We start from the raw sequence: 18383 nt of genomic DNA on the forward strand, positions 1-18383 counted from the left end.
TGGTGATATCTCTCCACATGCGGCAAAATAAGCACTACAGCCACCACCATTTGCAGCTGCCAATGCTCTGCTCAGTGCAGACAGAGCCCAGGCAGTGAAGTTATTCAGAGACTGCCATGGAGAGTTGCAAGGATCACTTAGGACTACTTACTTAGGATAAGGCAGGAACACACTAAACTCTTTGTCCACTGGCTCCCAACCAATCAGGGGAGGACTGAACAGATCAGCCGCACTCCTCAGCAGGTGGACAGTGGCCCCTGACCTGCCAAGCACAGCCACTGCAAACTCCCAGCACTCGGGAGCCAGAGGCAGGCGGATCTGAGTTCGAGTCCAGCCTGGTCTACAAGAGCTACTTCCAGGACAGGATCCAAAACCACAGGGAAACCCTGTCTCAAAAAACCAAAAATAAAAATAAAAATAAAAATAAAAACCGTGGGAAGAGCAGCCATGTGCATGAAGCCCAGCCACTTCTCCCCCCTGGGGACATTGGCCCCTTACTCACCTTGGCCCATCTGTGGAGAGCAACCCCTCATTCACCATGGTACAGCTGACAAACTCTCTCCCCACAAGGGAACCCAAGACACAGTGCACAAGAGAGACTGTGATTTCTTCAGGAAGCGATAAACCGGGAGTCCTTGCTCCCTGAAGAACCCATCCATTTGACTGGTGGAGGCTCTGATTGGTTAGTGAGGTCTGAGTGTCAGAATCAGGTGAGCAGAAGGTCCCAGCAATGGCTGCTAATCAGACCTATCCCAGATTGACTGTAGAACTAAGTCAAATTCAACAGCAAGTCTCTTGCTAATGTAAATCAATGGGTTGGGTTTTAAAAGGAAGTATACAAATTCAGAAAGGGGCTAATCAGACAATGTTGCACAAGAGAAACATTGGGTAAACCAAGAACATTATAAACAAAGTCCACAGTGGTGTTGGAACTGATAACCATAGTTTTCACCCTTCTGTGAAAAGTCTTGGGTTCTGAGGACCCAGACCAGCAATGGAAGAGGTTGCTCAGCTTCCATGTAAAATGTTAGTCACTGAGTGCTGTAATCTAACACATGGAGTTGCATTCAATTGTCTGTTTCTCAAACATCTCAGCTGACTTAACTTTATCAATCAGGATTGTACATATCTGCATAGATCTGCTCATTGGAAACTGAATACTCAGTCGTTCAAGCTCCCCTCCCTAAATTGCACACCCACGAATTCTGTCTGTCTTCACTCACATGGAAGGAATTAATACATGCAGGGAAATTATAGAGAAAGTCACTCATCATGCCCCATCAGTCAGTCCTTCTTTAAAATGGAAACCCCTGCAGCTCACTGCCTTCAAGTTCAGTCTGTGACCTGGCTATTATCTCTTCTCAGAGCAGTGTTCCTCCTCTTCTGGTCTGAATGGAGAAGCCAGGCTCCATAAACAAATCCTTTCTCTGTTCTGCAATGGACAGTCCACTATGTACTCAAACTGGCAATTTCAGAATGTTGTGGTGCTGCAGACATGCAATCCAAGGTTTAGAGTGTTTAGGCAAGAAGACAAGAAGGGCAATGCCTTGTGGGGCTACAGACAGGGTTCAAATAGACTTCAATCAACATAGGAGACCTTGACTCAAAATTTCTTTTCATAAAGACTAGAAATGCCAATGTTCTAGAATTAATATACCTTTATGGCACAACAGGACTTAATGGGGTTGTGACACTGGCATGGTCTCTTGAGCAGCATTAAAAGGATGGTTTTTTAATGGAGGAATGGGTGTTTCTGCTGTTTGTAAAACAGGGCTGTCACCTTTGTTTTGGGAATGCAGCTGGTTAATCCTAGGGAACAAACATTTATATCTTATACTAATCTCTAACATGTGCAGTTACCATACCATTAACCTTTGGAGGATTTGGGATGCAACTCTCCCTTATATAAATTCTACTTCGTGACGTAATATTTTCTAAGAATTTATACCATCAATCCTAGTCTTATCACAGTAACAGTGGAGTGCTACTCTATAAAGGAACTACTGTTTACAAGCTCCACAGAATTAACTACAGATGGATAGTAAACCCTAAATGTTAAATGTTCAAAGTACAAAACTTCTGGAAGATACTAGAGGGACCAGGGCTCTCCGACCTTGGCAAATCTGTGTTACACGGGGCTGATTTCATAAAGGATATTTCAAAGCACAGTCCCACTCCCTGTGCTCTGCACAGATGCAGTCAGGAGAGTGCCAGTCGGCCCAAGAGATACAAAGAACATGCAGGACCACTCAGATCATGCTGGAGCACACTGGCTGATGCAGGACCAGGCAAGAATATAAAGAAATCTGCATCTGATCACTAACTACCACATAGCCAGGGGAAGATGAACCACACTGGCTCTTGTAGCTCAGCACCAGAGAATTTATACATAAAAATCGTAAGATTATTCAGGAATTCCATGGGTACGATTCAGATAAAACTCTGACAATTACTGCCCTAAGCTTCACTGAGCTCAAGAGTATATTGCTGAGCTTCAAGACCTGACAGCCAGCCATCCAGAACTGTAAAATGTGTCATTGCACAATTTAGCCACATGGTGGCAGCACGCGTCTACTATACTGTCGCCCGGCAAGAGACTCAAAGAAGTAGGAGTCTGAGAAGACTAAAAGAAATGGTGACTAGGCAAAAATGCTACATTCAGGGAACAAACACTATAGAAGTCCATAGGACAATGAGAGGAACTGCATCCCAGGAAGCCTGTAGCCAGGTGATAAGGCTAAAAGAGAGACTGTTCACTCAGGCCTTATCACCACCTAAGACTCTCTCCACTGAAAGTCTAAGCTATGATGAAGAGAGCCTGGACCTTACAGCCCTCTCCTACTTATCACTTTTTCCTGTTTCTGGTCTGCCTGGTCCCACAGAAAACAAGAAATGCTTCTGTTTGGTTTTAATTTTCTGATCACCCAGATGTTTTAAATGAGCAAAGCATTCTGAACTCTTAAGTCATCAGCTTCAGTCAAACATTTCTTCTCAGGTAATCCACATTTTAACAAAAGAAGCTAGGAGCAGGCATCCTGGCTTTTGTTAAGGGCAGAGGCAGCTTTTCTGCATTGCTACATGATCAGCTCGGACCGGGCTAATGGCTTTTGTGCCATATCGAAATATGGGCCCACAATCCACCCTCTTATTAATTTTAATAAACCCTTTGCTTCTGCAACAAGACAGATATGTCGCGCCTGACTTGGGCAAAGTCCTCATTTACCCAAATTTTCCCGTCATTGGAGCAGGCATCTTTTATGCAAGCCCCTGTCTTAGGCATCTGGGGAGAAGCCTCACACCCGTCATTGACTGCCGACCTCTGTAAAGAGATTAGTGGAGAGAAATATACTTTCTAGGCCCTGTGTATCAGCCATTACTTGTTAGGATGCATCACAATGCTTCATGTATAATTATGCTCCCAAAGACTATATTCTCCTATCTTAAAGGAGAGTAGAATCACCTGAGTTGAAAATGTTTCCTCCGCTGGTACAGAACATCATTCAGAGTTTACTTTCTCAGCATGCGTATCAACTCAACATTCATAGTCAATCTCTCTTTCAGCCAAATCTCAACCGCAGCAACTCACAATCGTGATTTTTACACATCATCAGTCAATACCGTTCTTTAGTTTTCTAATACCGTAACTTCATGTTTAGCCGGTCAAAACCAGCTCTCCCAATTTTCATAATTTCATGTTTGGCAGGTCAAAACCAGCTTTCCCAATTATTGATAATTTCATAATTAGCCGGTAAATACCAGCTCTCCTAATTCGTAATTGCATGTTTAGCCGGTCAGTACCAGCTCTCCAATTATTCATAATTTCATAATTTTCTTTACCATAACTTTATATGAAATTAAAATGACTGGAAACATTCAAAAATTGCCCAAATATAATATGCTTAACCATTGGAGAAATGCAAATCAAAACAACTCTGAGACTCTTATCTCTGTAACATGACAAAGATTAAAAACTCACAACTTATGTTTAAAGGAAACTCCTCCACTGCTGTTTAATTCTCACAAAATTAGGCAACAAACCATTTTAAAACTCAGCTATCTCTTCTGGGCCTATATACAAAAGATGCTCAACCATACAACAAGGACATGTGCTTAACCATGTTCATAGCAGAATTACTTTATCATACACAGAATCTGAAAACAACTCAAATGAATCTCCTCTACATATATCATGAACGAGATACTCATAAATATTATAAATATTTGAGTAACTCTAATCACACAAATTGAAAAACTTGTATAACAAGAACTTTAAATCTCTGAAGGAAGATATTTAAGCCATCAGAAAATTGAAAGATTTCCTATTCTCTTGTAAAGATAGCACCAATCATAGCAAAATTGACAATGTTATTGAAAGCAATCTACGGATCTAATGCAAATGCCCATTAAACTTGTAACAAAATTCTTCACAGACTTTGAAAAAACAATCCTTAGCCTTGTGAGAAAAGACAAAAACTCAGGCTAGCCTGAACAATCTTAAAATCCTGTACAATCAAGGAACTTCTGAATGCATCACAATCTCTGACTTTAAACTTTACTAGAGGCACAGCACTGAAATCAATCCACCTTGGATACAAATTCACTTGCCTACAAACAGCAGACTATTAACAAAAAGGCAAAATTGTGAAATGAAAAAGCATTTTAACCTGCTTACCTCAGAGGCTACTTTAATTTAAATCTGGCTTTTTCTTTCAGTTGAAGCTGCGCTGCACAGCAGGGAGTAGAACAGGCTCTTTGTCTGTTAGACTGCCTTCCTGAGCTCTAGGGGGCAGATTTTTTACTAGGTGCCGGGGCTCAAGTCACATCCGCATCTAGCAGTCAGGTAGGCCCTGAATTAGCATCTCTATAAGACACCTTCCAAATTACAAAAGAAAGGAAGCACCAAACGTCTGAACTCTTAAGTCATCAGCTTCAGTCATACATTTCTTCTCAGGTAATCCACATTTTAACAAAAGAAGCTAGGAGCAGGCATCCTGGCTTTTGTTCAGGGCAGAGACAGCTTGTCTGCAGAGCTACGTGATCAGCTCCGACCGGGCTAATGGCTTTTGTGCCATATCGAAATATGGGGCCACACTGAAAGAACCTGTAAACTTCCTACTACTGGGGCTCATTATTGCCACCCAGAGTCCATCAATACCTAGGACCACCTAGCTGGGATTCAAGACAATAGCAGTTACCACAATTCCATATTGGTAGTTAGTGTTACCTCTTCAGAGGAAGGTGGGATAAGAACTGGAGGTAGAAATCAACTATACAATTTAGGGAAGAGGCGGCTGGAGAGATGGCTCAGTGGTTAGGAGCATTGTGTGCTCTTCCAAAGGACCCGAGTTCGAGTCCTGGCAACCACATGGTGGCTCACAGCCATCTGTCATGGGGTCTGGTGCCCTCTTCAGGGCACCAGAATATTGTATATAATAAATAAATAATAATAAATAATAAATATTTGTTTATATTTATATGTATATGTATATAAAATAATATAATAAATAATAAATAAATAATATTTATATTTATTGGTGTTTATATGTATATAAAAATAATATAATAAATAATAAATATTTATATGTATATAATAAATAATATAATAAATAAATATTAAAAAAAAACAATTTAGGGAAGAAAAAAAACAACTCTCGTGGCTCTTTATTGGCTCCCTATTTGCTCACAATCTACTACCCACTGGTGTTCTTGATTGTTAGGCTTGCCCAGAATCCCTCAATAGCTAGAATTGCCCAGCTAAGCCTCAAGCAGTTCCCCAACTAGATGAGCAGAAATCAAATGACTAAGCCAGCACAGCCCTTCCCAGCTCTACCATTCCACCCTAGGGGAACACAGGGTTCTAGTCTGGAATATTGGCATTTTAGTAGAAACTCTTCCAGTCTCTGAGAGCACTTCCTGTTCTTTTCCAAAATATGGTGTTACTTGTATGTGTTCCATTACAGAGTCACTGACCAGTGTAATAAACCGTTTCCCTTATAGCTCAGATATTCTGAAGCCAAACCTAGGTCACATGCAAACAGCAACCCTTGATAAAGCAAAATTCATCATTTTTCTAATTTCTGGAAAGCTTAGAGGCAAGAAAGTGGTGACATAAATGATGTAATTAAAGTCTAGAAGTGTTTTACCCTAAAAGCATCAACTGCAAGCAATTTCTAAGTCTGTTTTGCCTCTGTCCATGACAAGAACCCACTTGTTCCAAAATTCTATAAAATGATTTTTCATGTTAAACTCTGCTGTTTCTGGGAATGCTAAAAGCTAGAACTCTTCACATATGTGGGAAAAGTTATATTTGGACCTTTCAGTTCTGTACCAGAAAAAAGAGACATTTTTAAAGAACTTTGCCACTGTGGCTTATTTTAAAAAAAAAGGCTTTCTAACTTTAAACATGTTTAAAAGGCCTTCTTTCCCTATACATGTGTTTAAAAGTTCCAGGCTTTTTTAATAAAAAAACAAAAACAAAATCGAAGTTCACTGTGTGTTTAAACAAAATTATGAAACGGCCTGTATTCCTCTTTATAGATTATTTTTCTTAGTCATCTCATTTTAAAATATATGAGTTTTACATTAGGAATTTTCATTTATCGTTTTTCTTTTTCCTTTTTGCTGGGTTGGGACTTGGGGCCACTCCCATGCAAGTCAGGTGTTTATTACTGAGCTACTCCCAAATTCAAGATTGAACCTTTTTGTTTTGTTGGGGTTTTTTTGTCGTTGTTGTTTTGTCTGTTTGGATTTTTTGTTATTATTGTTTTTGAGGTGGAGTATCTCTGTGTAACCCTGGCTGTACTAGAACTCACTCTGTAGACCAGGCTAGCAGCAAACTCACAGAGATCTCCCTGCCTCTGCCTCATGAGTGAAGGTTGTAATTTTTTAAAGATAATGAAAAATATGGCTATTTGTTTTTTATCCCTGTACCAAAATACCTTCAGGAACCTAAAATGACTAAAGGTTTCAGAGAGCCATGATCAGATGGCTTTACAGTATGGGCCTCAGACAAGACAAAAAAGTAGTGGGTGAAGCACATAGCAGAGAAGGCTGCTTACTCAGCCAACAGACAGTAGTAACTGAGAGCTAAGAAGCCAGAGCAAGGCATCACTTCACAGAAATACCCCCACGAGGGGCTGGAGAGATGGCTCAGTGGTTAAGAGCATTGCCTGCTCTTCCAGAGGACCTGAGTTCGAGTCCTGGCAACCACATGGTGGCTCACAACCATCTGTCATGGGGTCTGGTGCCCTCTTCAGGGCACCAGAATATTGTATATAATAAATAAATAATAATAAATAATAAATATTTGTTTATATTTATATGTATATGTATATAAAATAATATAATAATAAATAAATAATATTTATATTTATTTGTGTTTATATGTATATAAAAATAATATAATAAATAATAAATATTTATATGTATATAATAAATAAATAAATATTTAAAAAAAAGAAATACCCCCACAAAGCTCCATCTCCAAACAGCCAACCAAACTGTTGTCCCATCAACCAGCTACTCCAGTGATGAGGTTAGAGGCTCTGGCATGTTCCGGCCTCTCCAAACCCCATGTGTTAACAAGCAAGCAGATAGCCTTCGGGTGTGACAATGCTTAATTTAAACCCTTACACCATGCTTCTAAGTACTAAAAACTTACGATTAAATCATGATGTTTGGTACCTAACTTTAAATACCTACAAAAGCATTTATGATGTCTTTCTTTAAACATCTGTGAAGCTGCACTACGTAAACATGCACAAGAGAGACAGGCTGAAACCCAAGCCAGCAGATTATAAACCACAACTTCCCAAAGTTTGTGTCCATTAGACAACACAGATGTCCTTGTAGCCTGTCTGTCAAAAATAAAGGTCCAAAATAAAGTTCAGTATGATATCTACTAACAATGTTAATACGTAAAGAGTATTTACTTTTGAATAACGTTGTTACACTAAACCAGGACTTTAAATTCTCAGTACTATAAATATATAGCCCAAAGAACCATGTTATAGTTGCCTGTGAATCTTAGGATTCTGCCTTCCAATGATCAATCACCAAAATCCCCATTTCTAGATGTGACAACTAAAAGCTGAGTCCAGATATAGCTCTATGTCTCCTAGGACTTAAATAAAATCACTGCTGCTTTAGAAACCATGAGTTAACTTAAATGAAATTCTAAAAGTTGATCTAAGCGATTTTATGAAGACTTTAGATATATTAGTCAATATTACTAATAAATCCAAATCTTATAAATGGAGTCAATACCAATAGGGAATGTAAACATTCTAAAGAAGGAAAAAATTCAAAGCATAATAACAAGGACATGAATGCTGCTATCACATGATACTCATAATGTTTTCAATCTCGAAGCCTTCGGGTCCACGAAAGAAACCAACACCGCTAAAAGTCCACTATTTCAGGATGAAATCAGTGACGGCTTACGGCAAGTTGTCTAAAGGACAATTTCTGTCTTTGTGACACACACCCAGTTAATGTTAAACTAAAACAAACTCAGGTAGTAAGTGAACTAGGACAAAATATGCTTAAGACAGTCTAAAATTGTATAAAGACAGTTCACTAATATGTCTAAGTTTCTTTCTCATTTCTCTTCAAAGGAAATCTGTCATAAAAATACACACATTTTATCAAACACACTACACACTACACCAACACATACACACACGATACAAACACACTACACACACCATACTACACCAAACACATATACATACACACATCATACACACACTACACCACACACATACACACACCAAACACATCGCACACACTACACCACACACATACATTTCTACACAATACACATCACACTAAACCACATACATATACACATCACACACTCCACACTATACCACACTACATCACACGTACCACACACATACATATACACACCATCCACACCACACACACTACACCACACACACATACCTACACACATCACAATACACCACACACACATACACACACATGACACACACCATACTACACCACACATACCACACTAAACCACACACACCATACACACACACATCACAATACACCACACACACATACACACACATGCACACACACACTAAACCACACACACATATACACTACACACTACACCACACACACATCACACACACACACTACACCACACACACACCACACACACACATCACAATACACCACACACACCACACACACACATCACAATACACCACACACATACACATCACACACACACACTTCACCACACACATACACACACCACACACACACACACACATCACAATACACCACACACACATACATACACACTACACACACCATACTACACCAAACACATATACATACACGCATCACACACTACACCACACACATATACATACACACATCACACACGCCACACTATACCACACTACATCACACGTACCACACACATACATATACACACCATCCACATCACACATACACTACACCACACACACACCTACACACATCACAATACACCACACACATACACATACACTACACCACACACATATACATACACATGACACACACCATACTACACCACACGTACCACGCTAAACCACACACACATACACACACCACACACACACACATCACAATACACCACACTAAACCACACACCATACACACACCACACACACACACATCACAATACACCACACACACATACATACACATGACACACACCATACTACACCACACATACCACACTAAACCACACACACATACACACACCACACACACACATCACAATACACCACACACACACACATACACATGACACACACCATACTACACCACACGTACCACACTAAACCACACACACATACACACACATGCACACACACATCACAATACACCACACACACATACATACACATGACACACACCATACTACACCACACGTACCACACTAAACCACACACACCATACACACACCACACACACACACATCACAATACACCACACACACACACATACACATGACACACACCATACTACACCACACGTACCACACTAAACCACACACACCATACACACATCACAATACACCACACACACATACACACACCACACACACACACATACACACCAAACACACACACACACACACAATACACCACACACACATACACATGACACACACCATACTACACCACACGTACCACACTAAACCACACACACATACACACACATGCACACACACACACACAATACACCACACACACATACACATGACACACACCACACTACACCACACGTACCACACTAAACCACACACACATACACACACCACACACACACACATCATAATACACCACACACACATACATACACATGACACACACCATACTACACCACACATACCACACTAAACCACACACACATACACACACACATACACATGACACACACCACACTACACCACACACACATACACACACATGCACACACACACTACACCACACACACATACACACACCACACACACACACATCACAATACACCACACACACATACATACACATGACACACACCATACTACACCACACATACCACACTAAACCACACACACCATACACACACATGCACACACTATAAAGAATCTTAAAGCAGTTAGACATGGGCATGGGCATAGTGGCACACACCTTTAATCTCAGCACTTGAGAGGCAGAGGCAGGCAGATCTCTTTGAGTTCAAGGCCAGCCTTGTCAACATAGAGAATTTCAGAACCGTCAGGGATACATAGAAATCGTGTCTCAAAAGTACAAAAGGAAACAAAAAAACATCCGCAGCAAGTAGTTCGTTTAACCAATCCAGAGAATAAAGAAATTTTATGGAAAAATAAAGTAAAAATGAACACTGCCTAACTAAGGTTTTCATTAATCTTAAACATAGCCCAATTTCTTGCTATTTTTAGAAGAATTATTTATGTGTGTGAGTGCTTCTATTTGCATGTGTGCCTGCACGAAAGAAGAGGGCATCAGTTCCCATTACAGATGGTTGTGAGCCACCATGTGGGTGCTGGGAATTTTTTTTTGGTTTTTGAGACACGGTTTCTCTGTGGCTTTGGAGCCTATCCTGGAACTAGCATTGTAGACCAGGCTGGTCTCGAACTCACAGAGATCCACCTGCCTCTGCCTCCCGAGTGCTGGGATTAAAGGCATCGCTCGGATTTCTTTTTTTTTTTGCCTGTCCTGGAACTTGCTCTGTAGACCAGGTTGGCCTCAAACTCACTGAGATCCACCTGCCTCTGCCTCCCAAGTGCTTGGATTAAAGGGATGCACTACCACTACCAGGCTCCTATTCTTATTTCCAGGGGCACAAACATTCAGGTTTTGTAATCTCAGGGGATTATGAGGAACAACTTCTACTGATCCACACAGTAGTACAATGACTACAGTTAACAAAAATTTAGTGAAATGTTTCCAAGTCAATAGCAGAGAGGATTTTGAAAGTTCCTAACACAAACAAAAAAAAAATTTGAGGTGATAGATATACCAGTTACCGTGACATGATCATTAACACTGTTTACATGCATTGAGATAGCTCACAATACCCCATGCTATAACTCCTATGTAGCAAATAAAATCAAATATAGCCAAGAGTGGTCATATATATCTCAAACCCAATATTTGGGAGGCAGAAGAAGGTGCATCTTAGTTCCAGGTCAGCCAGAACTACAACAATGAGACTCTGTCCAAATAAATAAACTGCAAGTATAAGGCTAGTGGAAGGGTTTCAAACTGAAAGACGGTTGACATCTGCAAACAAACTAGGGCACAATGAGTGTAGCATACCATTAACAGGCTCATCCAAGCAGTGGTTCCCCAGCCTCTGGGGTCCTTCAATTCTCCTCTCCTGCATCCTTAATCTTCCATGGATCTCACCGCACAGTTTAGCCCTAAGTTTAGGCAAGCAATCCCGACTGGGACTCAGATTCAGCACTCACACAAGTAACAAAAGTTCAGAAAACAAGTGTTCGTCCAAAAATGAAAGACAGACAGACAGGCCTTCCAAGAATGAGAAGACTTGAGGGAAATGGGTCATATCTGAAGGACAGATAAACAATAAGCAGGGCAGGCCTGAGATGTAACTCTGATGTCAAAGTGCCTGGGCACCTGGAAGAGGAGAAGGGAGTTAGGGGCTGGGGGAAGGAAGAGGAGGAAAACGGGAAGAAGGGGAAAGAGGAGGAGGAGGAAGACATAGCCTTATGAATCTCCACATGGTCTATTCAGAGTCAAAAAAAATAAAGTAGGCAAGGCATGGTGGTGTATGCCTTTAATCGCAGCACTTGGAGGTGGCGGTGGGTGTCAGGCATAATTTTGCTGGAAGATTCTGAAGACCATGACACAAGTATCTCTAGCAGCCAGGCTACTAAGTATTTAAGTGCACTATAAGATTCATCCAGCTACTGACTTTGATCACTAAACTAAGGAGACACATATCCACTGAGCCACTTTTCAGGTTCTTTCACTCACACGGGCTTAATGAACATGCATAGAGCCAGCAATGCATTTTTAAGACTTTCTTCAGGTGAGGCAAAATACTGTTAAGAGATGAAGATGATGAGCAAGGAAATGGGGGAGGAGACTCGCTGACTGAGAAACAATTTTATCATTATTTCAAAATTAATCTTAAATTTGTAAAAGATATTCTAAGGAAGAAAGAGCTCAATGAACTAAATTGCTCTAAATGTATATTCTGATATGCATATGAAAGTAATGTGGTCCTCTCAATGTTTTCTTCATTTTACTGGCACACCTACAGGTTTCTTACTCTCTTCTTTTAGTCTTTAAAACCAAATCTCACTTCTAAGACAAAGTGTGAGGTAGTCCCTTCTACTGCTAAATTATATAGAAGACAATTTCAATTATGTTGTCCTGTAGACAGAGCAAGGGTACCATTTGCTAAAAGTAATAGAGAAACTCAGGCACTAATTTCTAATAGGCCTCTGCTGTCACTTCCCTTGACCCTAGTTATCCTCTTCAGGGAGAAGGCAGGTGAGATTCATCTTGATTCACCCTGCTGTCGACCAAATGTGGAAAATTCTTTAAGCACAGCTACTTTTCCATTTTGTCTACACACTGAAATCATCTGAGGAACTTTCAAAACTTTAAACGCTCAAGTCACACCCCAACCATGCACATCATAATATCTAAGGGGTGGGTGGGGCCAGTCACCTATACTTTCCAAAGTGTCCAATATGGTCCAAGATGAAGCCAAGATTGATACCTGCTATGCTGGATCGCCCCTCTTGATTTCGAGTGATTTTTGCCATAAGTGAAATCAGAAAAGCCAACCTGGAGCAAGTCAGAACCACAGCCATGCACAGAAGGTACAGTGGGATCCCAAACAGGGGGATGGTACAGGTGCTGCGCTGAGCTCCACTAAGGGTTACCCCGCGCCTCACTGGAGGACCATGCTTTCAAACAGCTTGCCCTTCCAGCAAAAATAAGTCGGCTAATTTTAAAGGTACCATTGTCTGTATTTGTCCCTACTCATTAGAATTTTCTCCAAAAAAAAAAGGCAAATCTCTTGAGAAGGACAGAGAATGTGTGCACCCGGGCCCAACACAACCTACAGAGGAGCTCTAATCCCCCTGGCTGCCTAGAAAGCACCTGCCCCGCTCTAGGCAGGGAAGTACCCAGCCCACAGTCACTGCACCTTCCAAGCATTGCCTGCACCTGCCAAGCCTTGCCCACCCCTCCTACCTTCCAGCAGCTCATCCAAGCTGGTGACCTTCCGACTGCAGTCTATGGTGTAGATTGTGCGGACACCCTGAGGCAGGTTCACATTGTCAGAAAACGAGAGGGTCAGCTCTGTGAGAAGCGAATCAAAGGAACTGAAGCTATCATTGGAGATGGCAAAGAGCAGGCCATTGAAGTAGCGGTCCCCATTCCGGTAGAAGCGTGCCTTCTTGGCCTTCTTCTCAAAGCTTAAGGCCTGCAAAGTCCGCGTGCGGTAGAAGCTGCAGTGTGCACTGTGCTCCAGGCTGGGGGATGAGCCCATTGCCCTTGGGGCCAGAGATGCTGCTGCCCCCTGAGGAGCTGGGAGCCCCTCTCCGTGACCCTGGCAGCGTCCTTTTGTCCCGTTCTTCAAAATGCTACAGCTCAATGCTCCTGGTGCTGGCCATCAAGGTTGCTCAGAGAAAGCTCTCCACAAATAAATAAATTAATGAAGGAACGTCCCCACAGCCCCAGCCGCAGTGCGCCATGATCTGGGCGCTCTGGCCTTAAAGCATTGGGACACCTGGCCCGAGCACGCGGGCTGTGCTTGCAGGTGGGCCCGCTCAGACAGCTAAAAGCTGTCTCGGCTTGCAGCTGCCCAGCTCATTGTTCCGCGCACCCTCTCCGTCACCGCCGCCAGCTTGGGAGCCCCACGTCCCCTAAGCGCCTCCTTGGCCGGGCCCTGCCTCACACATAGCGCGTGGGCAGTGGGCCAGAAACCACTAAGTTGAAAGACCCAAGGCTTGCCCCGGTTCGCGTCCAGTCCGCACTCGCTATCCGGCGCGCTAAACGGAGGAAGTGGAGGGGATGGGGTGGAGCGCGAGCTTGGGCGAGGCGCATCGTGGCTGTGACGTGCGGCCTGGGGTCCCGGGTTCACGTCGCCACCTCGCCCGCTGCCAGGACCGGTCCATGGCCAATGAGCGGCAAAGCTGACCGGGATCCTCACGCTGCGCTGGGCCCCTGAGGGAAGAGCGCAGCCTCCTCCCAGGGGCGCACGCTTATGGGCATTCGAGCTCGCGGCCGCCTGGCAGAGCCTGGATCCCGGAGGACTCCTTCTACCACTCTTGGGATACCACAAACCGCAAGGAGAGGGAGGTGGTGAGGAAGAGGGCGGCGCGGCTTGAGGAGCAGCTGGACCTTTCATGGGGGCCCCGCCCTCCAGGCAGCGGGAGCTGCGTGCTCCCGCGCGTGGACTCATGCTCAGCAGCTGTGGGGGAGGGGGGGGCTAGCATAACCAGGAACATTGCCAGAGCTCTTTTTATGACTACGCCGTAAGATTGATGCGAAAACAAAAAGACTCAAAAGAGGAAGGGAAGAAAAAACTAATCTCAATTATGAACATGAATGCAAAAATACTCTATCCCATCCTAGCTTGCCACCAAGGAATCCTATCCATCTGGAGTGTGTTGATGTCCATCACCACAGTCTACTCCAGGGTGGAGTAGATATAAGAGACTGCAGAGCTAAGAAAACTAAGAGAAGACAGACCAAGAAAAAACCACAAGCACAGAGGTAGCCGCAGCCAAGACCATACCAAGCAGGCAAGACTCTCCTAACAGGATTGGTACAAATGTGCATGCATTTATGTAGGAATACCTCCAACAATTTGAAAGACAGCATGATAGTATGAGAAGCCAGGGAATTTACAACAGGAGAATTTGAACACCCTAATCCAGAGGTGGGACAAGAAATAGATTTTAAACATAAAATTATAAAAAATTATAAAATTTATAAAATTATAAAAAAATACAGATCATACCACAGAAACCTGTACTCCACAAAATTGTGAAACATAAATGAAATGAACAATTTTCTGGCTAGTCACCATTTACCTAAAATAAAATGAGGCTTGGATGAGCAATTTAAATAGGCATATACTCTTAAAGGAAATCGAAGCTCTCATCAAAAGCAAACCAAATATCCCAGGGCCAAATGGTTTTAATGAAGAATTCCATCAGAACTTCCTGTACTCCTCCAAATGTTGCACAAAATATAACCAGAAGGAACATTGCCAGAACTCGTTTTATGAGTATGAAGTAAGATTGATGCGAAACCACACAAAGAATCAACGGAGGAAAAGAATTAAAAACTAATCTCAGTCATGAGCATGAACGACAAAATACTCAATCAAACGATGGCAAACCAGATCCAGGAATCTATTTTAAAAACCTACATAATAAATTCAGCCTCATCCCAGAGATGCAGGGATGGCACAACAGTCATCAATGCAGTAACACAATCCATGATATAAATAAACTTAAAAAAAAATACATGAGGCTCTCAGCATAGCCCATTAATCATGCATGGGATATTGGCACTGAAAATTAAGAAACAGCATAACCTGTATGTACAGATTATACACATTACAATTTCAAACATCAGCCATCTTTTGGAAAATTGTTGAGCATATTTGGAAAAATACTTCTATACAAATGGGTCAATTGGGGCCCATGGGGTTAACTTTGTAACAATTGTTCTGAAATATCACAACTTGTGATTTGCTTAGTGTTACCAGGATGAATCAAGCCAATAATAAAAAGATAACAGGAAGCCATTTTCTGGCATTGATTGCCTTCCACACAGCCCATAATGCAATACAGATAGCTGCCTTAAAAAAAACTTAAAACAGCAGTATCTGGTTCTACTTGTAAAATTACCTTATTCTGTAATACTAATGTTACTGCCTATGTGCTACTTACTTACATATGTATTTTAACCTGGAAGAGTCAATTTCACTACTGGAATTAGTAGTAAAGATTTTCTATGATATTCATGTATTAATCCCTCTGTTAAGTTTAATCCTCATCACTTATGACACTACAGCAACATACACATATTTGGCTGCCTGTAAACCTAGGTCATTCTTGGGCTCTAAGTACTCTAGATCATCATGTTGTAGAATTCCTAAATAAGATATTGAAAAGAACAAATTGCATGTTAGATTTAGTAATAGCTGTAATTCCTAGCCTTATCGCTGTTGCTGCTAATGATTCTGTGACTGGTATTGCTTTACATACATCCCTGCAAACAAAGCATTTTGTAGGGCAACAATATAAAGTTTATCAAGAACTGGACTCAACAAGCTCAAATAGATGCTCTACTTCAGACAGAGATTGATGGACTTAAGCAAACTGTGGGATGGTTGGGAAAGAAATATTTATCTGTGCAAGAACTTATTACTTTGCCTTGTAATTGGAATTCAACAACTTTTGGCATTACTGATAAGGCTCATAATGATTTTTAACATAAATAGAAGGTTATTCAACCTTATCGTTTGGGCAATGCTGCTTCTAGATCTCTCATTGAGCACTTACATAATGATATAGAACTTGCTTTTCCTAATCATTTCCTGATTCAGATTCCTCTACCATTCACACATTTATGATGATGAATTGACAGGATAATATGAAAAATTAGACCCTGAGGGATTCACACAAGGCATTAATCATACCTCTGTTAGTATGCTTGTTGCAATCATTCTCATGGCTTTCTATTTTTGATGATGTATCAGTTTGTTTCAAATGCGGAAAATTCATACTTTTACTATTACTATACATATTAATAGTTTTACTATTATTGACTTATTATAATTAATTATTAATAATTAATTTATTATCAATTATTTACTATTAATATACATATTAATAATTTTACTATTATTGACTTATTAATAATTAATTATTAATAATTAATTTATTATTAATTATTTACTATTGATATACATATTAATAATTTTACTATTATTTACTTATTAATAATTAATTTATTATTCATTATTTACTATTAATATACATATTAATAATTTTACTATACATATTAATACTCCATTTACCACAAATAAAAATCAAAAAAAAAAGGAAAATAACGAATGCACCAAACTACCTTAGAGTGCAGGCTACTCGTGGTAGAGATGAGACAAAGTCGGGAAACGGTTGCATGAGAAAACAAGCATCGATGAAAGCAAACTCTGCCTATTTCTCAAAGGTTCTCTCAGAATCTATACCATGGATAAAGAATTTGTTTTTGAGCGCAGTTGCTCACACTGTACCAGTCACAAAGGAGTGCTTTGCTTCTGTAGACGTGTTGCCTTGTGTCTATGGACTTATTTTCATTTTTATTACTGAAAAATGATGATTTATTTTTATTATTTATTTTTATTATATTATATTTATTATTAATATAAAAATGAAATATTTATTATTTCATTTTTATATTCATTGAGGTATTGTTCTGGCAAGGAGAGGCGAGAGTTTACCATGACCATGTACGTGAGTCCAGAGGGGTTTCAGAGTTGGGGTTAATGATTATTTATTTTTATTATTTATTTTTATTATATTATTTATTATTAATATAAAAATGAAATATTTATTATTTCATTTTTATATTCATTGAGGTATTCCCAGTGTACTGATTTACAAGACAACCATACCAAGAGTCTACAATGCAGTAGATGTTGATCAGTGTCACCGGAACAGGGACCATAAAGAGTAAAAGTTAGGAAGTGTAAAATATTAACCAGATAAGTAATCCTCATTACAGGGTAATGGGACAAGCCAAATCCTCTCTGTACCTTGCTATCCTAAAGCATTCAGTAAAAACTCATAGGGTTCACATTTC

The 18383-nt window shown here is 40.7% G+C and overlaps 1 protein-coding gene across 1 annotated transcript in view; it reads right to left on the reverse strand.

The window, feature by feature from the left end:
* The window catches only part of LOC142838794 (serine/threonine-protein kinase DCLK2-like), a 38380-nt gene extending 23503 nt beyond the window's left edge, over positions 1 to 14877 (reverse strand). The window contains exon 1 of the mRNA XM_075954421.1: positions 13752 to 14877. Within this exon, the coding sequence (XP_075810536.1) occupies positions 13752 to 14049 (298 nt within the window). The 5' untranslated portion in view covers positions 14050 to 14877. The remainder of the gene's footprint in view (positions 1 to 13751) is intronic.
* Positions 14878 to 18383: the final 3506 nt, after the last annotated feature.

The sequence above is a fragment of the Microtus pennsylvanicus genome, chromosome 20, assembly GCF_037038515.1.
Source record: "Microtus pennsylvanicus isolate mMicPen1 chromosome 20, mMicPen1.hap1, whole genome shotgun sequence".
Lineage (NCBI taxonomy): Eukaryota > Metazoa > Chordata > Mammalia > Rodentia > Cricetidae > Microtus > Microtus pennsylvanicus.